Source organism: Electrophorus electricus, chromosome 6, assembly GCF_041902795.1.
Source record: "Electrophorus electricus isolate QZ-2024a chromosome 6, ASM4190279v1, whole genome shotgun sequence".
Taxonomy (NCBI): domain Eukaryota; kingdom Metazoa; phylum Chordata; class Actinopteri; order Gymnotiformes; family Gymnotidae; genus Electrophorus; species Electrophorus electricus.
In genome coordinates, this window is record NC_137502.1 from 37,056,378 (window position 1) to 37,079,555 (window position 23,178).

Sequence of the window (23,178 nt, forward strand, 5' to 3'; positions counted from 1 at the left end):
TTTCAGATGAACGGGGACTCAGATCTGTGACGGAGAGGAAAGGAACTGTGTGTGTTTGTGTGTGAATAGAGTTCAGAGACAGAGAATAATAGGATAGCAAACAGATTATTAAGAAATCAAAAGAAAAGATTATACTGCTGCAATATACATTGCAGTATGCTTCATAATTTGCTACCCCGTGCGTTGATCATTATTAAATCTTAAAGATGGATATGTCGTTTTGTGCTAAGAGAACACGGGCAACAGTGTTATACCTGTACTTACGCCGAGGAGAGTTGTGCAGCATCGCGATTTCCGGGCTTATCTCGGTTTCGGTGTAAGGTGGATCAGAAATCGATGCCTACGAATGAGGTATTTAGAAAACTTTTTTTCTATCATTATTGAATATCAACCACCCGTTCAAAGAGTAAAACAGTAATATTTCTACATGCTTAAATACAATCTGCACTCAGATTGGATAACAGGAAAAGCTAAGTCACTGCTCATCTCGTTCTACATCCAATCAATGAGCACAAGTCGAGTTAAGATTGCAAATGTCCATTTCCACTTGCTCGCTGAGCCAATTTACATCAGAATGTGTGCAAAATCTGGAATTATCCTCTTCAGTTATGTGAAGCGCCGTGAATTTCTGTGCAGAACTTTTCTAAAGAAGAACGTGTTCAGACGAAAGTGAATTCCGCCGCATTTCATCAACAGAGACCACGTCTGATTTTTGCAGTCATCTGGACAGAAAGCACAAGGAGAGGTAAGCACTGCTTTTCAGTAGAAAATGGGCGATGACGTTAACTAGGTGACGTTAGCTAATTGGGAATTAAAAAATAAAGATTTGAAGGGAGTCACTGTACACTTTGCTGCTAACCATATTTTAAGCAGAAGCTATTGTGGATACTTATGAGGACCTAACTGCCCTTTTCCATGATGGCTAATGGTGTAGTTTTGTTTGATGGAAGATTGAAATGTATTACTATATTTTCATTTAGCAGTAAAAATGTATGCATACTGTTAGTTTATGTTTATGTGACTTCATGTGATGACTTCTGAATAAGATTTAATGAAGGAGGGATACATAATTACCTCACCATCATTTGCTACCAAAAGTTACAGTGTCTTAGACTAACAAAGACTATAATGTAATAATGATTAATAATAATTCTAGATTATTTAAATGATACATTTTCCAAAATAAATAATTAAATTATTATATTATTTATTAGTATATCATGTACAATGAATGATAATGAATGTACAATGAATTACAAACAAATTTAATTTTTCCATTTTCTTTTTTTATGAAAAAAATCTTAATCTGGTCTCAGTTTTGACTCAGACTTGACTACTAAAAGTCTTGGTCTTGACTCAGTGTGTCCTGGTCTCAGTCCTGAATCAGACTCAGTGTGTCCCGTCGAGAGGAAACCACTTGACCAGACGACACATCTCCTCCATTTATAGTTATCAGGTGAGCTTGGTCAATTTATACTTGTTTGTTTTGAAACTATTTAAAATAGTACATTAATAATTTTAACTAGTTTTGATTAAACTTCCCCATAAAAACGACATCGTTCTAAAAATTGGTAATCGCATATCTCAATTTACAGTAATATGTACCACATGGCCCCCAGTTACATTAAGTTCTGAAAGTAGCATTTAGCTTGACTATTCCCACAATCACTGACAGTAGTGACATGAGGTGGGTAACATGCAGGCACACACACTTCTCATGCCTTATGCTCAAGTAGTGAAAACAAAGCACACCACCTCATTTACCACAAATATCAGACATGTTTACCAGGAATATCAGACTTGTTTACCATGTTAGAGCTGGTCCTAACTGCCAGATAACCAAATAGGCAGTGTAGGCACCAGATTATGGACACTGGCCTATGGTCACCAGACTGTGAGATTCCGACTGCCTAGTGGCCTCCACATGGTTTAGTCAGGCACTTGGCCATAAGCAAAATTCATCTCAGGGCCCCTCCTACCTGACCCTTGAGCCAAGTAAGGCCCCTCCTACATGACCCATGAGCCAAGTAAGGCCCCTCCTAGTTCTGGTTCATTCTCTCTGTGAAGACAGCCACTTTGAGACAAAGGTGTGGCCCTTGTCTAATTTGCATAGTGACTGTATAGGGCTGCCCAGCTTTGACAAATATTATAAATATGATTAAATGAATGATAATTTAGAACAAGAGAATAAATTACAAAAAAAAGTGATTGAAAGCAGCACTGGCCACTAAATTGAACGATGCAGGAACTATCAACCTCTAACAAAGGAAAGAGTGTGGGAATGACATTGGGGTGGGTGTGGGGGGTGTCTTTCACAAGAGGAGAAAAGAACAGCGCGAATTAGAAAGGTGGAATTGTAATGAAATGCCAAATTCATTCTTCAATCACTCTGTTTGCTGTTATGTTAAATCCTTACATATGCTGGACACACCTGCTGAGTGAAACAAACTGGAATGGGGGGGAGGGGCATAGAGAGAGGGGAGGAGAGGGGAGGACGGAGTAAGGGTGGGAGAAGATGTTTGTCAGTTTTTATTAAGTTTATACTGTGTTCAGTCCCCTCCTGTAGAAATGTACTTTAGAGATAAAATAGCAATGTTGGGTAATGATGCTGAGACAGTATTGGTTAGTGACGCTGTTATAGTGTTGTGTAGCAATGCTGTTACAGGGTTGAGTAGTGATACTGTAGCAGTGCTCAGTAGTAAGGCTGCAGCAGTGGAAAAATCACAATTAAAACTAAAGAAAACAAGTAAGAAAATAAAACCCTTACAAAGGTTGAAATATGCAATATGAGTATGGTAAAACAAGGTAAAACACTCTTTTCTGATGCTCATTCACAACAACAGTGAAAAGTACTATTTACTTCCCTTTACCTGCTGGAAGGTCATCAATATCCATATCATCCTGGACTCCCAGAGGGCTTAGCGAGTGGTAGCAGGAGCCGGAGGTCAACATGGGAGCTTACGGTTCAGGAAAGGAATCCACCAAGACTGAGAGTCTTGGGAGAATGCAAATCACCTGGGGTAGCATGCGCATTTTTGTAAAGCGGCGTGATTATGAGACAGAAGCAGTCGTTGAGAAAAGCATGATTTATTGGGGCAAATCCAAAATCAGAGCTATAATCATGGTCCAGGGTCATAGAGCCAACACAAACAGTTCTGAGAAACATAGTAGACAATGACACACATGAAAAAAGAAGCAGACTACAGTGAATAACATGCCTTACATAAGCAGGAGTTTGCACAAATAACTATAACAAGTCAACACAACAGAGACTAGGATAACACAGATAAACTCACCAACCAAGGATTAGTACATTCAATGACCAGAAACTAAAGACAGAACACACAGGGCAAATATACATGGAGTAATGAGGGACAACGAGGAACAAGTGATACAAATGAAAGGCAGCAAAACTCAAACGAGGGTCAGAACAACAAGCAAGCAAAGCAAAACAAAGACACTAGACTGAGTAACCATGGTGACAGGATGCTAGAAGGGGCCAACTATTCCAGTACCCCACCTCCCAAAATGAGCAGCACAGAAGCACAGAAAGAAAAAAAAAAACAATCAGAAACAGAACAGACCAAGAACAGGAATAGGACGAGACAACGACAAGAACAGAACAGGCAAGACAAGGAGCAGAAACAGAAGCAGACCCAGGGGCAAAAACAGGAGCTGGAAGGACACAGGCAGACAAAGGAACCGAGGACAGAGGAACAGACGCAGGAGCAGAAGACACTGAAAAGGGAGACACAACAGGAGCAGACAAGGAAACAGATGCAGGAACAGACACAGGAATAGGGGCAAAAAAAGCAACAGACACAGAAACGGGCAAAAACAGGAGCAGACAAAGCAACAGACACAGGAGCGGGGCAACAACAGACAACAGCAGGAGAACCAGGTGCAGTTGGGGATGCCAGAGCAGGAACAGAACATCGAACACTCAGAAGCTGCCAAGGCTCAGAGGGGCTATGGGAAGCTCGCAGTTGCGCTTGAGAGCACACTGAGTACCATACCAAGGATTATCTGTGCATTCCATTCGTCTATTCGCATCTTGCACTACAGATCGCTCTTCCCTGAAGTGTTGATCATGATGGTTATACACATAGCACTTACCTGTGGTCTCTTCACAAATACCAGCTGAAAGGGAAACTTCCTGCAATGTTTTTTTGTGAACGACAAGACACCTTTGTACCCGCAGCGCCAGGGGATTTGTGGCTCTGGCTTGGTCACGCTGAAACATGGCAAGCTCGGACTATCTACAAACAGAGAGATTTTCATCCCAGTAGAACAACCACATACAAGAGTCTCGCTCCTTCACTAGGTCCTTGGTAGGCTGGTCATTCTGTAACGTGGAGCAATCATGAGACGGATGCAAATGCTGAGAGGAGTGAAATTTATTAAGAGCAAATCCAAAATCATGGATCCATCATCAGTCGTAATCATGGTCCAGGGTAATAGAGCCAATACAAACAATTCTGGGAATCATATTAGACAAAAACACACGATAACAGAAAAGGGAAGCAGGCTACAACAAATAACATGACATACATTGAGCAGGTTTTTTTTTTGCAAAATAACTATTAGAATTATATATATAATTATAAATATATAACTATTGTAAATATATATATGAGGGACAACAAGCAAGAGATGATACAAATGAAAGGCAGCGAAACGTAAATGAGGGGCAGAACAAGAAGGAAGCAAAGCAAAACAAAGACAAGACTGTGTAACTATGATGATGGGATGCTAGGAGGGGCCAATCATGACAATTTGTTATGACGGTCTATAGTATATGTGTGTTCACAGTCATTACCCCACACAGTTAGCATGCTACAACAATAATTTAAAAAATCACAAAGTAAACCAAAAATTAAATAAACATCTCAGCAGTAAAGCACATTGTAGACTCAGCTCAATTACATGCTATCCTATGACATCTCCCCCGTTTTTAGGTATCTGTCCCAGTCACCATGTTGTCACCTCTAGAACTCCTCTTATCTGTTCCTTATGGGCCTCCTTATGAATGTCTTACTGGAACCCAACCTTCTTCCATATCTACCTCATGTCTAATACAGAGGCTGGGTAACTATGGTCAGGTCTCTGATCTACCACTGCTTCTCCCCTCCCAGCAGTAGTTTGATGTGTCTTATCAGCAATAATGACAGGTAGAAACAGGGTCCTACTTATATGGTGGCACTCACAATTTTGCAGCTGTTCTGGCACCCCCCTCAGCTCCAAAATCTGGGATTTCTACAGCTGAAAAGAGCACGGGTGCAAATTATTGCAATGGATCATTTACTGGTCCACCCTTTCCTTCAAGGTGCATTGTAGACTGGGCAGTCCCCATGCAGTTATATCAAAACAACTGCAACAACAAAGGGCATGTGTAGCCAATGGAGTGCCAGTGTGTGTTGGTCTCTTCAGTGTAGGTTTCATAATAACATCTCACACAGGTAGTAACAACATATTCTGGCTTCTTTTTACAGGCATGCCTCCTCTGGCCCTGTGTGATGACTTGTTGGAAAGCTTTCAACAGAGTCTTATACTGGATGCTGATTCATTCATCCAGGTCATACCTTCTTGTCTGGTAGCTCCACAGGCAATCTGGCATTTCAGCCATGCAACATGACATGTGGACCTAAGCCTGTACTAAAATGAGCCATCTTGTAAAGGCAAATAATAGGGTGGGCAAGTGGTCTTGTTACTTTGATGCATCCTCCTCCTTCAGAGAACCTAATAGAGACAGCAGGGTCTGATTAAACTACTCACTGCCCTATTACCCCTGGGAAGATTCGAGGTGGTATGAGCCTTGGCACATCCATACATCTTACAGAGGTGTTCCAACAGTGACTATTTGAATGCTGGACCCCTGTCTGATAACAATGTGGGCACCCCCATGTCTTGATCAACCCTTACTCAAACTAGTAGTTGCTGCCTTATCTTTAATAAGCATAACCCATCCATACCTAGAAGATACCAGGACATATGAGTAGGTGACTTCAGGCCTAAACTCAAATTGTCAATAGACACAATTTCTGGGTAAGACATAAGAACTGGGTTCAAGGGGGCCCTTGCCTCTGGTCAAGCCTTAATCTTGATGCAGGTTGGACAATTTGCTGTCCTCCCCTTCACCCTTTCTCCCAACTTTGGACAAAAGTAACTTCTGTGTGATCTGCCCCCATATGGCTGGCCAGATAGAAGCGCTTCCACAGGTACCAAGTTAATGTGTCAGGAACTACAATCAATTATCTCTGACCTGAGGAAACCCCCTCTGCTCCTGCTGTAATACCCCTTCTTTTACATGCAGGCATCTCCAATCCTGAAGAAATGTAACACTGGATCAGCCTTTTTGTTATGTTACCAACCCCAATCTTACTGTCCCTCCAGAAGCCTCAACTTGCACATCCTGCAAGTTGAGGATGGTCTGCCTCCATCCTGATGTTCTGGGGCAACCTGGAGAGAATATATGCATTCTTGTTAGCTAAATCAGGTTGGTATTTGATAGTAAATTGGTAGATAACTAACTGAGCCATTGTTGTTCAGTAGCTACAAGACAGGTGGAATCTAGATGGACCAAGCCATTATTGTCAGTGAAGACTGTGAATGTAGTGCCTCACAAGTAATCCTTGTATTTATTCATCACAACCCATATGAGGACCACCAACTCCAACTTGAACAAGCTCAAGTTCTAGTCGTTCCTTTCAGCTGGATGCAGGTGTTGACTAGGATTTACAATGACCATTTCTCTCCCCTCTTGGACCAGTGCTAACACAGCTCTGAGGCCTGCAAAACTAGCATCTATATAAAGATGAAATGGCTTAGAAATGTCAGCAAAAGCTAATATGGGAGCACTCAGTAATGCGTTTTTCAGCTTTTCAGAAGCATCAGCACATTCATGGGTCCAGTCTACCAATTGATCTTTCTTACCTAGTAATACCTGACCTTATACACAGTATTTGGCTAACATTTTGAATCCTTATAGGTACCTTGTCACCTTTGGGGTGAGCCAGTGTTCTGGTTACCTGCCATTCTGTCTGTTCCCCAGACCCCTCTATTAATACATAACCCTATGTTGGTTTTCTTCATTCTCTACTCCTACATGGTCTTTTCTTGTGTCATCTGATGGCTCACTGCAAAGACCCACTCCCATTCTCTCTTAGTCATGGGGGACACAGATACTTAAACTGCTTTAGTTCCTGTGTGTCCTCCCTAAATGAGTGCTTCTCAACATTCAGGAATGATATTCATTCTCAGAACTGCTTTTTCTACCCATAAACATTTATCCTTAATTATAACTACCCCATTACCTGGCACACTTACCCCAGACACAGAAAAGACTAAGATGGCATATCCTATACAGAGAATATTGAGTCCATTTGCAGCCTTATGAATCAACCAATTCAGTTCCTCAGTCCCCCTCTGGAAATATGTCAATTGTGTACAAAATATTCACTAAAAACCTGCGAGCCGGTATCTAAAATACACAGGACTATTACCCACTCTAACTGTACTTCTGCCCTGGCCAGTGTTCTATCATGTTCATCTCCCTGGTAGTCTCTTTAATGTTTTTTCCAAGACACTTACCTGACAGCAGCTAGGGGGTATAGTTTAAAGGGTTATGTGCTACACCCCCTTCTGAGCCATGATGCTTGATATGCCCAGCATTGCTACATGATCAGTATATAGGTCTACTTTGTGGGTCCCATTGGAAGGTTGCCTGTCACAGGGATGATCGGTGTTTCCTCTCTGGGAGTTGTTCCCCAAAGGATGATCTTTGTTCTGTGCTGGGTAATGGACTTGATGATACCTGGTGCCTAACTTCTTCTAGCAAGCTCTTGCTGAGGGCAGAGATCAGTTCTTGATTTTCATGACACACTTGTGTTCTGTTTCTTTCCGTTTCTCCAAATAATCTATCTGGTGTTCCACTGGTAAGGCAACCCTTCTTCTAGATGATACCACTAGCCCGCCCTTAGCAATTTGCCACTAATGCATGGGCCTCTGTGTAGACCTCTGTGAATGTGAGGGCAGGGTGCCATGGCACAAGCCATTATATCTCCATCTGAACAGTTCTTGCCCTAATGCCTAGGAGTACTTGTTTACTAACTGTGGTCTCATCTTGGGAATGTTCCTCCTATCTATAGTAGAGCTCAGGCAGGGGGAGGAGAAAGGACCCCACAATCTTTCATTTCAGCTGTGTACAACTAAAATACAGTGCTTGCTCTCACAGCTGAGCTAGTAACACTGAAATATTTAACTAATATTTAAATATTAAAATGGACTGTGAGGTTTGTTTTTTTTTCTCAGCATATAAAAGCAATACTTCCCTTCATGGATCCCCTTCTAATGCCTCAATAATAACATGAAATTTCTTGGTCTCTGTAAGTCCTGGTGTCAACCAATCCCCAAACTTAATCTAGCTGCCCTCCTCTAAAACTCTAGAGATATCCATGGGAGCTAGCTGCACCAGCTGGACCCACATCTTCCTCCCTAGACTGCTTGTTTGCATAGTGTGGAAAGGGGGTCCTGCTGACTACATCATCTTTACAATTGCAGGAATTTTGGATCCGAAACCAGAACACAATCAGAAGATACCAAGGTCAGTATTATCAAGGAATTTTATTATTACAGGTAAACAAAATTCAGATAAACCCCAGGCATAAAAAGAAAAATGGAAAGGGAAAGTCACTATAAAAATTATGAAAATAAAACCCTTAAAAAGCTTCCAATATTCAGTCCACAGAGTCACATGTAGTGTGTAATATGACTCCTGATCCTGCACCAAACTCTAGTTCACAATAGCACACAATCCTTTCTGCTCCTCAGAAGTCCACTCTGCTTCTTTTTCCAAGCAGACTGATGACATCACAGGGAACTCAGAGAAAAGAGCAATGTATAATAAATAAAAATCAATAAAACCTGGTCATTCAAATATAGAGATTCCTCTCGTAGTTAGCTAGACATATCACTTTGTAGAACCTTTCATATGCGCACATCTGCATGTTCTCCTCCACTCTTTCATACTGTGACTTCACTGTTCATCTTTACCGTTGTCCCCGACCTGAACTGTGCCTAGCTCACAAGCAGGGATGCTGTCACAATGTAAAAACTCTCTTTACTTGCTGGAAGGTGTGCTCATCAATATCCGAATCATCCAGGACTCCCAGAGGGAGTAGCAAGTGGTAGCAGGAGCTGGAGGTCAACACGGGAGCTTACGGTTCAGGAAGGCAATCCACACACTGTTGTTATCTATAAAACAGAACACATACACACACACACACACACACACACACACACCATCTCTTTCTTACTAATCAGAGTTGACCTCTCTTAGAAGATGGAGATTAATAGACAAAATCTGTGATTTAAGACAAGCACAACTGGAAGAGAAGCATGCACTCTCCTCTCTGTCTTTCTCTCTATGCCACACACACACACACACAAGCACACACACCACTCTGAAGGGGATTTAGTGTGTTATATAGTCTTCTGCAGAATGTCTTTTGTGTGTGTGTCTGTGTTCTCTGTCTCTGTGATACTGGTCATCTGCAGTGTGTGTGGTGTGGAATGTGTTTCACACAGTCCTACGCAGCATTTTACGTCCTCTTTCTCACACACACAACACACACACACACACACACACACACACAGAGTAAGAATAAAGGTTCACTTACACACATCACAGATTCCACTATGACCAATTAACACACTTTGATTACAGTAGACACCCAAATACCAGCAGCTTCCTGTACAGGCAGCGAAATAGGAGGCATGGAAATATGAAACACTGACCAGAACATCAGACACTGTACTACTGATACTACTGAAACACCTACAATATCGTACACAGGCAGAAACAGACACAAGAGAAGATGATGCCTGGGGGTTGGGGCCAGGGCAGAGAAAATGACAGCTGCGGGTGGGGCCACATAGAGGGATAAGGACGGAGGGATTATGGTGAACGGATTAGGATGACAAGAGGGTATCTTCTCTTTCTTTTAGGATAGATGATCGATTGCACAGCTGATCCTGGAAAGTTTTCTCTGAATGGTTGCTTGGAAATCCAGCAGTTAATATGGACATGACAAAGTTTTTTACTGTGTGCGTGTGTGTTTGCGTGTATGTGTGCACATTTGTGCGTGTGTGTGTGTGTGTGTGTGTGCACATTTGTGCGTGTGTGTGTGTGTGTGTGTGTGTGTGTGTGTGTGCGTGTGCGTGCGTGTACATGTGTCAGACTGCTGTAGTGGCAGTGTCATGGTAGTGAGTGTATAGTGTGCTGGTTAAGTGTATCAGACACAGCAGTGTTGCAGGAAGCTTTACACCCCTACAAATGAGTCAAAGACATAAATGTTTCTAATAATGTAGGTACTGAGTATATATAGGTGAGTCAGAAAGTTGAAACCACTACTAATATCAGCTTATGAACAAAATTGTCCTATTTTGATTATACATATTTAGTATGGTCACACACATACACTCACAAAAATAGGAATTTTATGAAACTTTATATCTGAATATCCTGTTCACCATTTGCCTTTTTTATTAAAACTTTTGTGATGTCATATATTTGTGCATGTGTTACTTTAGCACTATGAGTGTTAATTCAACATTGTGGGTGTTAATTCAGAACTATGGAGGTTACTCAACAGGTGTTATTCCCACACTGTAAGATTCAATTCAGCACTGTAGGTGTTAATTCAGTCCTTAATGATTTAATTTAGCATCGCAAATGTGCAGTGGTAGCTTAGTTGTTAAGGTGCTTGAATAGTAAATAGAAAGTTGCCAGTGCAAGTCCCAGCACTGCCAAGTTGCCACTGTTGGGTTCCTGAGCAAGACCCTTAACCATCAGTTACTCAAGTTGTACTCAGTCCGAATTGCCAGCTGCTTTGGATATAAGCATCAGCTTAATGTCAGATGTTATTTCATTAGACACAATAAATGTCTAATGATTTAAATCAGCACTGCAGAGGTGTAGGATTTAATTCAACACTGCTGGTGTTAATTCAGACATTTTAGATTGTTGGTTTTGATTTATCACCATGTGTTAGCTCTTCCCCTACTATAAAGTGCTGAGTAAACATCTATAGTGTTAATGTTGGTGTTAACACTATAGATGTTTACTCAGCACTTTATAGTAGGGGAAGAGCTAACACATGGTGATAAATCAAAACCATTTCAGGGCTGTTTTGTGCAGTTAAGCCAATCGGTTAAGGCTTTGGCACTGCTGCCAGGAGATGGGGACTGTGGTGTGGAGGTGTTTAGCATGGGGTGGACTATGGGGTGAAGTATATGGTGGTGTGGAATGAGGGCTCAATGTATGAAGCATGGGGTGGAGTTTATGGGGGTGTGGAGAATGGGATGGAGGTGTGGACCATGTGGTAGAGATGTGGACTGTGGGGTGGAGTTTATGGAGGTGTGGAATGAAGGATGGAGTTTATGGAGGTATGGAGCTTGAGGTGGAGTTTATGGAGGTATGGACTGTGGGGTGGAGTTTATGGAGATGTGGAATGAGGGTTGGAGGTGTGGAGTGTGGGTGTAGTTTGTGGTGCTCTGTTCAGGAAAGAGCCGCTGTGGACTCGCCACTGTGGTAGACAAACACCCTCCATAAAGGAGGAATGCACAGAGAAAATTCAGAGAAACGTCATTCAGGGTGGCTGTGCTCAAGCTTTGCTCAAGCCAGCAATGTAGAAACTGGTACATTAGGAATCAATTGACTGATGTGGATCCCACTGAACCCCCCCCCCCCCCCCCCAAACATTTGGTCCGGACATGGGCTGGACAGCTGTAAAGCTACTAGGTGACAATGTGTTCGGTAAAAAGCTCTAAATAGTGCACACAGTGCACACAGTCAGGAAACAGACTAATCCCACACTCACACACACAAGTGTATAGACAGGTAGACACAGACCCACCCAAATGTACAAACACATATGCACAAACCCTCACACACAGATGTATGGACAGGTAGATACACACACCCAAGTGTGCAAACACGTATACACAGACACAATAGGCACAGTAGAACCCAAAGTCTGAATTCACTACCAGTAACAGTTAAGACATAAGACAAAAAGTCTTTAATATCATGCTATCATTCAAAGAAATTTGTTTTGGCTCTCTTCCATAAAACAGTACTAAGTTTTCATATATACATAAGAATAATAAAGTAATAAAATAATATTTCAGTACATAATTATAGAGTAGTCTGTGGGAGTCTGCTTTCTCAGTGCCGATCGAGGACACAGCTCTAGGAAGAACTGCTCTTAACCTGGAAGTGTTAACCTGTTAATGTAACCTGTTCCCTCACAGCCCTGGGGGAAAGCTGCTTTTAACTTGGAACTGTGGGATCTGAGTACGCTGTGCTGGTTAGACAGGAGGGAATTAAACAGCCAGTGTCCAGTGTGTGGTGTCTGAGCTGTTGCTGCTAGGCTGGACACTAGGTGCCATGCACACTGTGGCAAGGAGTGGGGCCTGATGGGCGGGGCCTGAGTGGTTGGAGATACGTTATCTGCGTCCCGTATGTGTTATGAAGCTGAATGGATCAGTTTGCTCTGGTATACAATGTAAACGGAAAGCATTGGGAAAAGACACAAAACTAGCAGCACGGTGTGATCAGAGTGGCATTCTTTAAAACTTATTTTTGTAAATTTAAAGACAAACAACTACACTTAATTTTGACATTTTGTGTAGCAGCATGTCACTGATGTTTCAGGGCTCCATAAACTGCTCAGAGGAAAGGGGCAGGCTCCTGGGTGTATGCAGTCTCCTCCCCCATAAGTCACTAGACATCTGGGTAACTTCTTAATTTATCAAACAGAAATGCAAACCTTACTAAAAACAGATCCAATTTTGATATACTTGAAAATGCCTCATGAAATGGAATTATAAATGAACATGAATATAATCTGTTTAATTTTTTATTTTAAAATTGTGATACCACATATTTAATAAAATGGTAACATCAAAACAGTGGTGGAATAATGTGCATTGTTAAATTCTACAGAAATCTGTAGTGTCTCCATTAGCTCCATAAGTCTCCAACTCCACACACCCTCCACCCACCTCACAGTCTCCATCCATCCCACACAGCTTTAATCTACCACACACAGTCTTCATCAACTCCACACACTCTCCATCAGGCCCATACAATCTCCACCCACCGCACACAGTATCCATCAATTCCACAAGGCCTCCACCCAACACACACAGTGTCCATCAACTCCACACAGCTCCACCTACACCACACAGTGTCCATCCATCCCAGGCAGCATCCAAATGAAAATGAAATACTTTGGATATAAACATTACCATTTACATGTTATAACATACAACCAAAGTGACTTGATACAATCTTTGTAAGGATCGGTGTTATTACAGTTTGGATAATAACATTGCAATTCTAATAACATTACAATTCTAGTACAATTGCAATGCTCCTTTTAACACTTACTTTCTAATTTGAAAAATAAGTTTCTGGATGAAATGATCTCTTGATCTGCTCTCTCGATTTGATACAATGATTAACACTGGGTTCATCACAGAAACACAAAAACATAGCTTATACAGCATTCATATTTGACCTGTTTGTTTCACTGAGTTTAGGGTTACTTTAATTGGTTCATATTCAGGCTTATAATATGAATTATATGTTAAAATGAACATTGTTGTAATAACCTTTCTACTTTTGCATCCCTTAGTGTCTCTGGGTCATTACAGTTCATTGGTTTAACATAACAGACTCAGATAACACATCTATTGAATTTAGAGTGTTCAATCAATAAACAGACAGGTGGATAGACATAGACACTTGGATAGATAGATTATCGACTATACAGATATATAAATAGATGGGTGGTCAGATGGGTGGCTAAATAAATGCTTGCTGGTCGTGAATAAAAAGTCAGGGTTTGTGTTCCTGTGCCCCGACCTCAACATGCTGCCTGGCTGCAGTGAATCTGAAGCCCATTTTTTCTGTGTGCATGCATGTTACAGTGTGGACACAGTGCAACCACAAGGCAGTGAGGCTGGCATTAGGGTGGTGGTAGCACAGTGGTTAAGATACTTGGTGTGTAATTGGAAGGTTGCTGGTTCAAGCCCCGTCACTGCCGAGTTGCAGCTGTTGGGCCCCTAAGCAAGACCCTTAACCTTCAGTTACACAAGTTGTACTTGCTCATAATTGTAAGTTGCTTTGGATAAAAGTGTCAGGTAAATTAGCTCACATCTAAGTGTGTCCTTCTCTGACCAACAAATTTCTGTCCATCACCACTATTTTTAGACCCAGATCACCATGACACTCAACACCATGTCCAGATACTGGCTTACACACATAGATCTGTGCGCACACACACAAACACACACAATACATCTGCACAGACATGCACACACATACACATAAACACACACACTTGCATACATCTGCATACACAAACACACAGATATACACCCATACATCTGCACAGACATGCACATGCATACATCTGTACTTCACACTCACTGGTCATCCAAGTGGAATCTAGTGTGTGTGTGTGTGTGTGTGTGTGTGTGTGTGTGTGTGCGTGTGTGCATGTGTGTGACTGCTCTGAAGTTCTATTTCTAACATGTAGAGCTTTTGGTTTCTCCCTCAAACTCTCTGCAGGGTTTGTGTGTGTGTGTGTGTGTGTGTTTGTTGCCGGATAAGTATGAATGTATGCTTCTGGGCTGTCAGGATGCCGATTCCAAATCTCGGAGAGTAGACAGAGAGCACTAATCCTTCCTGGCTCATCTCACTGCTGGCCAGTCACAACCTCACTCCTTTGACTGCTTGTCAGTCACAACTTGTCAACACCATGGGCAGTAACCGATCCAGCAGGTACACTGTTTATATTTTATCCTGTAGTTTCAAGTTTCAAGTTTGGTTTATTTGACACATACATAGTCATACACAGTATAACTCGCAGTGAAACGGTTGAGAGTGCTCTGTCCAAACTGAGGAAAAAGAAAAACAGGGGTACATAGAGAAATATATATCTATATATATATACAAAAATATTAACAATGTATGTACAATATATGTATATTATATTTATATACACAATGTATATGTGGATATGTATATATGTATGTACACAATGTACAGTTCCATCTTGTAATTGAACACTGTATGTGTATTGCATTTGTTTTCTGTGTGTGTGTTTCCAGGTGGGGGTTTCTACTCCCAGCACTGCTCCTACCCTCAGAATTGTTCCTACCCCTAACACTGTTCCTACCTCCAGCACTGTTCCTACCTCCAGCACTGTTCCTACCCCAACACTGTTCCTACCTCCAACTATGTTCCTACTGCCCCATCCTCAACACTGCCCCTACCCTCAGAACTGCCTCTACCCGAACACTGCCTGTACCCCAAACAGTGCCCAATTATGCAAAGCACTTCACTTTGTAAGCGACAGCAAGTGTGAGTCACTGTTTAACTTTGGAGTTAGTGTCTGCAGATTTAACATCTACTGAGATACTGTGCTACACTTAGTCATTATGTGACCTTAAGGAGCATGCTGTAAAGAAGAAATAGGATGCGATGAGATTACAGCTGGTGTCTTCATGCTTGTCCACTTCCTGTCTCTCAGCCCTCAGCTTGCTGAAATAACCCAGCTGCATCCTGGAACTTTCTCTCCTTTGTTTCCACTCAGGTTTCCTGACCCAGAAGTCTCTGATCCCTTATTCTGCAGGTACAGCACGGTTCCTCCAGATGTGGAGGTCCTGAAGATCGCCATGTTCACACTACGCAATGGTCCTGGCTCACCCAGACACCTCCCCTCACCCAGACATCTCCCCTCATCCAAACCCGTCCCCTCCCCAAGACAACTCCCCTCACCCAGACCTCTCCCCTCACCCAGACAACTCCCCTCACCCAGACAACTCCCCTCACCCAGACCTCTCCCCTCACCCAGACATCTGTCCTCACCCAGAGCCCTCCCCTCAACCAGACATCTGTCCTCATCCAGACCCCTCCCCTCACCCAGACATCTGTCCTCACCCAGACCCCTCCCCTCACCCAGACCCATACCCTCATCTAGACGCCTGCCCTCACCCAGACACCTGTCCTCACCCAGATGCCTCCCCTCTCCCAGACGGGTGCCCTTACACAGACGCCTGCCCTTACTCAGACACCTGCCCAGAGTGGGCGGCACCAGGGTAGGTGAGGCCATAAAGAACACCTACAATGGGAAGATGACCACCAGGGGGCGTGGTCAGCTCCGCAGCCGCTTCGTGAAGAAGAATGGCCAGTGTAACATTGTCTTCTCCAACATGGACAATAAGCTACGTCGCTACATGTCGGACATGTTCACCACCTGTGTGGACATCCGTTGGCGCTACCTGCTGCTGCTCTTCTGTGTCTCCTTCCTGGTATCATGGCTGATCTTTGGACTGATCTTCTACTGCATATCCCTGGCACATGGAGACTTTGACCCTGACCGGTACAAGGTCTCAGCGGTTAGTGGCGAGCAACAGAAGGCATGGACACCATGCCTGCTCCACGTGGATAGCTTCCTTGGGGCTTTCCTGTTCTCCATCGAGACGCAGACCACCATTGGCTATGGCTTGCGCTGTGTCACTGAGGAGTGCCCCATTGCTGTAACAATGGTGCTGGTACAGTTCATTGTAGGGTGCATCATTGACTCCTTCATGATCGGCGCCATCATGGCCAAGATGACACGGCCAAAGAAGAGGAACCAGACTTTGTTGTTCTCCGAGAATGCAGTGGTGGCACTGCGTGACGGGAAGCTCTGCCTGATGTTCCGTGTGGGGAACCTGCGCAGGAGCCACATCGTGGAGGCACATGTGCGGGCGCAGCTGATCCGACCGCACGTGACCGCAGAGGGTGAATTAATTCCACTGGAGCAAACGGACCTGAATGTGGGCTACAATGAGGGCCTCGATCGTCTCTTCCTCGTCTCACCCCTCATCATTGTCCACGAGATCGACCAGGACTCACCACTGTGGGCCGTAAGTCGTGCTGAACTGGAAGCGGATGACTTTGAGATTGTGGTGATCCTGGAGGGTATGGTGGAGGCCACGGCCATGACCATGCAGGCCCGCAGCTCCTACTTGGCCCACGAGATCCTCTGGGGACACCGTTTCGAGCCAGTCGTCTTCGAATACCACAACTGCTACCAGGTGGACTACACTCACTTCCACAAGACCTACAAAGTTCCAGCGACCCCGGCCTGCAGCGCCAAAGAGTTAAGCGAGCTGCATCAGAGTTGTTGCTCGTCATCTTCGTCATGCTCCGGGACGCTCGTCAGCTGCAGAACTCTGTACCTGAAACCCTCTCACTCACCCAGCACCTTCTGCTATGAGAACGAGGTGGCGCTCTACTCTGGGGATGAAGATGAGGATGAGAGGGAAAGTGAAAATGTAGAAGACAATCTCACGGTGCAGGACACAGACCTGACAGCTTTGACTGCGACCAGCAGTACCTTAGACTTCCAACAGATGTTCAAGGACACAGCGACCTTAAGGGCCAGCAGTGAGACTGTCTGCATGCTGGACATGGACAACCAGACTGAGTTTGATGTGCAAAGCACCATACTGCTCGATCCACTCACCTATAAGAACGAGTCAGAGATATGACATGTCAACCCCTGATCCAGCCTCAGCATCTACTCTTTTTAGATTAACTTAAATGAAAAGGCTGATTCAAAGATTGGTAAAGGCTGGTAATTTGGCACATTTTTAGTTGGATTCAAGTGCCAATAATCCAACTGGTTAAAGAAATGGCCTCCTTGCATGCTCTGATTTATGTACTAAAGCCATACAGATTCTCTCTGAAGAGGACACACATCAAGACAGACACTGACCTTCAACCATGCTGTATCCCATGACTGTATAGATCATTTCAGAACACCTCATCTGACTAGTGAAGGCTGATCACATGGGTTGGTTTTGAATCTCTATACCTAAATCCCACATCCTTTCTTTGGAACAGTGAATGGTCAAAGGTACAGAGAATCAAAACATAACAAGTAGATGTTGGCGGAATCTCTCTCAGGTGAAGAGATTATAGACTATGTAATAAACTAAACTAAAGAAAATGTATAGCACATATGTATAGCACCTAAAAACCTCCAAAAACAAACAGTACCAAAGTTGGAAACATGTACTTTTACACACCCTGATAAGGGCATTGTGGTAGATACTGGTGTTCTTTTAGTCTTGCTCAAGAAACACAAAATTTTCATGACATTTTAGCACTCATGGCAGGGGAGCATGTGTTTATTCATACATAAGATTAAAGAGAACCTTAAATTGTCATCAGAGACAAAGAAATCCTAACCAATTGGTCACTAAATGAGACATGCAGAACTTCATTTACATTTCTGTCCAGTTACAAAGGTGGGTTGCTGCTTCCTTTGGGTCTACCAATCCTTGTGTTATCTCTGTTCCTGTGTGGTGAAGGTCAGAACTACCATACCAGGGTGTACTCCCTTACAAAGACTGGAACAAAGGCCCTCTCTCACATACAACCAGAGCAGGAACTTTCATAATACTTAACACAGATTCCTTATGAACACAAATAATATGTAATACATATATGTGTAAAATATATGAATGAAATGGTAGATTAAAGATGAAAGATCAGTAGCACAACAGACACTCAGAAATAAAGTTTAACACAACTAGTATTGTATATAATCAATTATAATCTGCTAATAGTGCATGGTAACAGTCAACAGATTCCATCTAAGGCAGTCTGTTAAGCTTTACTTTTTCAAATTTTCATCTGTAATTTTTACTCAATGGGACAATGGTGGAAGAAGAGTAAAGTTTCACCGATTGTAGAAGTATAAAGACACAGTGATGCTTTTAGAGAGGAGTGAACGAGAGCTCTGCTTCAACACATCATCCCCCTGACCAGGCTCAGATATTTTAGATTTTAGTCAGTTCTAGGGCAATTACATTGTTTCATGTAGCCACAGAGAAATATTTCTTCTCAATTACAATGATGAAAGATGATAAAAATGGAGTAGAATAGGCTGATAATGATCCTCCTACTGAAGCTGCTCAGAACCCCTTTCCACTACTGCCAGGCTATGTGAAGCCTACGTGATGAGCAGCCTGGCGTGGAGTCTTACTGGAACACGATAAAGCACACACACCACAGAGGTTAATAAGGATTTGCTATCTTGTTCTGTTTTGAGAGGGTCATTGTCTGCACGGGTTCCTATGTTTGGGGTTTATGAATGACGCTCAGGGAGAAGAGCGTGTGTATTGAGGACAACGACTCTGGGACAGTGTGTGTGAGACAACCCAAACCATTTGCCTGTGTGTACAAAAACTCAGTCTTTACAAATTTAGAAACGCAAAGCACTTACAGTCCAGCTCAGGAAATTAGGAAAATCTTTGTAACAAGTAACAGTGTAACAGGTAATAATGTAAAACATTTAATAATCTAATGTAGCTAACGATGAAAGTGGAAACTGTTAAGTACAGCTGGAGGGGTAGGAACATGTAATAATGTAACACGTTTAATAATCTTTCAGATGTAATCACAAGAAAGTTTTATGTCTTTGCTTTTGCCCTGACACTGCAAATGTATGTAACTGGAGCGACACGAGTTAGCTTGAGCTGAGTGTGTGTGATTTCAGCTGTCACTACTGAACACAGCTGGAGTAAAGTGTGTGATTTCAGTGGTCAGTACTGAGAACAGCTGGAGGAGAGTGTGTAGTGATTTCAGTGGTTAGTACTGAGAACAGCTGGAGGTGAGTGGTGATTTCAGCCTTCAGGCTGCATGATGCTAAGCAAGCGGTTCCTTTAGCCACGCAGCTGCAGTGAGACTAAAGAAGCAAAACTCAGAGGTTGTTTGATTACACTTTAGCGAATTACTGTACATTTGATTCTTCCTCAAACCATTATTTAATTGCTAATGTTTTTTTCTGAATAATAATTAAACTCTACACTAAATTTTTTGTGTATGAGTTTGTGTGTGCACAAGTGAGATACACCACAAAAGACAAAGAGAGGGTATGTGGGACATATATATGTGAACGATATAATGATTCATATCTTCTCATTTATATATATATATATATAAAATGTGCACAAACCAGAAGACACAGCCTTGCGATGTAAACATTCATGACCAGTTTCCTGCTCTCTAGGTCACTCTTTTCACTCCATGTTTTGATGTTTAGTTTTCTCTTCTGATTGACTCATTCTCTTTCTCCCTGTAACAACTTCACCACACAGTCTCAGTTAGCAGGACTGGACTGAAGGAAACTCTCACTTGAAAGCTCTAAACTCCCACAGATATATATTATTTCCATCTGTCCACCTTATGATGTTTCACACCTTACAATGTGAAATATTCATTCTAAAATACTTTTGGATAATTCAGTATTTCTGTGCACTTATTTGCTTGAGACAGAACTACTTGAATATGGACCTCAAGCTCATTACTGGTCCTGAATTTTAGTTAGTGAATGAAACAGTTACTGTAACTGGTTAGATACTTTATACATCTGAAGGAAAGGTAAGGTGAGAACACCATAGAACCCAGAACTGCAGGACTGTTAACTATCTGAATACTCCTGCCTTTGATTGCCAATCAACCCAATGTTGCAAACATTGTGCTGGCTCTGACTCCCCTGAATCAGGTGTTCTGGAGCGGAGAAAGTGACTAAACTGCGTGTGTTTGTGTGTATGTGACGGACTGTTGCGTGTGTCAGAGTAAGGACACTAAGGCAACTCTCTTTCTCTGGGTTGCCCCTCACTATTTTCTGCATACAGCCAGGAACACTCAGTACTGTACATTCTCAGTTGTAAATTATTTTCACTCTGTATAAAACTGCCCCCATTTCCCTCAATCAACAGTACATACTCACAACTACACATGCAGTGTAACGCCGCATAATTTACTGTTCTAAAGGAAATTACAAATCTTTTACTGAAACAGACTGCTTTAATCTAGAATAAGAAAATAAAAACTAAATATAACAACAATGTTGTGTGATCGTATAGTAGATTGTCTAATTAGGGACTTATGAAAACAATATTCCAGAGTTTATCGCAGCACGGCATTAACGCGAGGGAGCCCTTTTCTCTGTCATGAGCTAGCTCGGAACACTAACATTTAAATGTGATTGCAATATACGTTCAAACAGACAGTAACTGTATGTTCTCAGTTGCACAGTTTCGCTACAACGGACAAACATGTACACACAGCAGTGAATTACAACGTGTGTAACTTGCTAGCTATGACTGGAGATGTCAGCGGTATCCGCTAGTGTAGCGTGGACGAAAAAGGTTTAATGTATGTTTAAAACGCTTCACTATGTCGATATAATCATACTGGTTTCATGTTACTAGCGTTAAGAAACAGTATGTGTTGACTCTACAAGCTGCTTTTATTATTTCAATGTATAATTGTGAAGTCGTTGCTGGTGCGTATTCTCATGACTTACATGTAGCAATGCTTGTATAAAGCTGCCATAGTACGGTAACCACAAGTACCAAAAGTGCGAAATCACGTCTGCAACTAACTCGCAGGAAATTGCAATCACAAGTCAAAACAAAACAAAACAAAACAAAAAAGGAGTCAAAAATCAACTATTACAAAAGCTAATAATGATTGGAACCACATACTATAATTTTGGTTGAATTCAAATACATTTCAATACGGTCATTTTCATCTCCGTTACATATATAGTGGGAGAAAGACATTCAAAATCGTAGCGATGTACACAGTTTCCAGAGAAACTTTCGGACCGAGGCCCAGCTGATGAAGGGCTACTGTACTTCACTACTGTTTTGAATGTCTCTGCATGTCTTAGTACACTACAGTTACTGCCTGGAATCATTTTTGGAGACATATATCCAAACGTGTGCCATTTTGACCTCGGAACTGCACTCACTCACTTATCGGTTTACGGGAGCCATGCGTGACTCTTTCCACGCACGGGATTAAAGCTGCACAGAGCAAGACTGTCCCCTCGTGTTAAGTAATTGTTACTGCGATTCCAGTGGACGACATGATTTTCTTGTCTTGCACACACAAAAACATGCGCATACGGACACATAACTTTAAATACTGTTTTCTACGTCAGCCAGGAGATAACTCTACACACTATCATATTTTAGGGTCACAAACAAACAAACAAACACACATGCGCGCGCACACACAAACACACACACACGCACACACTCACATACATGCACACATGCACACACGCACTCTCTCACACACACACACACACACACACACACACACACACACACACACACACACACACACACACACACACGGTATTACAGTTTTAAACTTTTCCCCTTTTTCTTTTTGATGCAGAATAAAATAATTTACCAAAATTGATCCAAAAACAAAACATTTTGTGATTAACAGGATAAGATAACAAAACATTTTGTGATTAACAGGATAAGATAGCAAAACATTTTTGTGATCATCAGAAACTCTTGTTCTTAAATGGGTTTAATAGTTAATGTTGCTAAATGTCCAGCAAAGCCTACTGCTCACTGTGTGCACTGATCGATTCCTTTCAATCAATAAAATATCTAAAAGAACAGCAACAACTGAACTTATACAACTGATATTAGACCTCTGAATGACACAAAAAGTGAACAGCAAGTCAAATGAGGCCAGTAATAATACTGCTGATATCAGACTTCTGATTCATCTATAGAGTGAAGTGTAAGTCGAATCAGACACTGCTAATATCAGACCTCTGGCTGACTAGAGTTAACAGCAAGTTGAATCACTGCTGCTGTCAGACCTGTCTGATCAATCCATTGAACAAATAGCAACTCAAATCTAGACGTCAGCCACCATAAGCTACTTATTGGCGTTTTGGTGGAAACTTATTGTGGATTCAGACATGGTAGGAGGCTCTCACGGCAGGAGAGTCTCAGTGACATCAATACCCTCCAGGACTGTGCCTGTTACTCAGGTTACTGGCAAAAAGTGACAGACAGTGACTGGTGTTTCTTTTGCTAATATCAGTGCGCTTTCATTATGGGGCAAGAGGAAACAAACATGGTGTAACACAATCTAACAAACAACCTAGAATGGTGTGAGGTGTTACAGTGTCTGAGGAGTTACAGTGTCTGAGGAGTTACAGTGTGACATTTCAAGGGGTCAATCTGATATGAGAGTGCTGTGTGTGGATCTAAAAGCACTCAGATAAA

At 42.3% G+C, this 23,178-nt stretch overlaps 1 protein-coding gene and 1 long non-coding RNA gene across 11 annotated transcripts in view; one reads left to right on the plus strand and one right to left on the minus strand.

The window, feature by feature from the left end:
- Positions 1-14: 14 nt before the first annotated feature.
- The window catches only part of kcnj4 (potassium inwardly rectifying channel subfamily J member 4), a 24,241-nt gene continuing 1,077 nt past the window's right edge, over positions 15-23,178 (plus strand). Inside the window, exons 1-7 of one of the 9 annotated variants that reach the window (XM_081716763.1) lie at positions 15-351; positions 637-745; positions 1,317-1,456; positions 5,493-5,575; positions 8,560-8,602; positions 14,639-14,851; positions 15,181-23,178. The exon at positions 15,181-23,178 is cut by the window's right edge and continues 1,077 nt beyond it. In XM_081716763.1, the coding sequence (XP_081572889.1) occupies positions 15,577-17,610 (2,034 nt within the window). In that variant the 5' untranslated portion in view covers positions 15-351; positions 637-745; positions 1,317-1,456; ... (2 more) ...; positions 14,639-14,851; positions 15,181-15,576 and the 3' untranslated portion in view covers positions 17,611-23,178. Of the gene's footprint in view, positions 352-636; positions 746-1,316; positions 1,457-4,367; positions 5,576-8,559; positions 8,603-10,005; positions 11,057-14,638; positions 14,852-15,180 lie in introns of those variants that run through there. The other 8 variants (XM_081716767.1, XM_081716762.1, XM_081716768.1 and 5 more) reach the window with 8 other exon arrangements.
- LOC118241259 (uncharacterized) overlaps positions 8,604-23,178 on the minus strand; it is a 29,410-nt gene continuing 14,835 nt past the window's right edge. For both annotated transcript variants that reach the window (XR_004775940.2, XR_004775941.2), the window contains one exon: positions 8,604-9,252. This is a non-coding gene — a long non-coding RNA (uncharacterized LOC118241259). The remainder of the gene's footprint in view (positions 9,253-23,178) is intronic.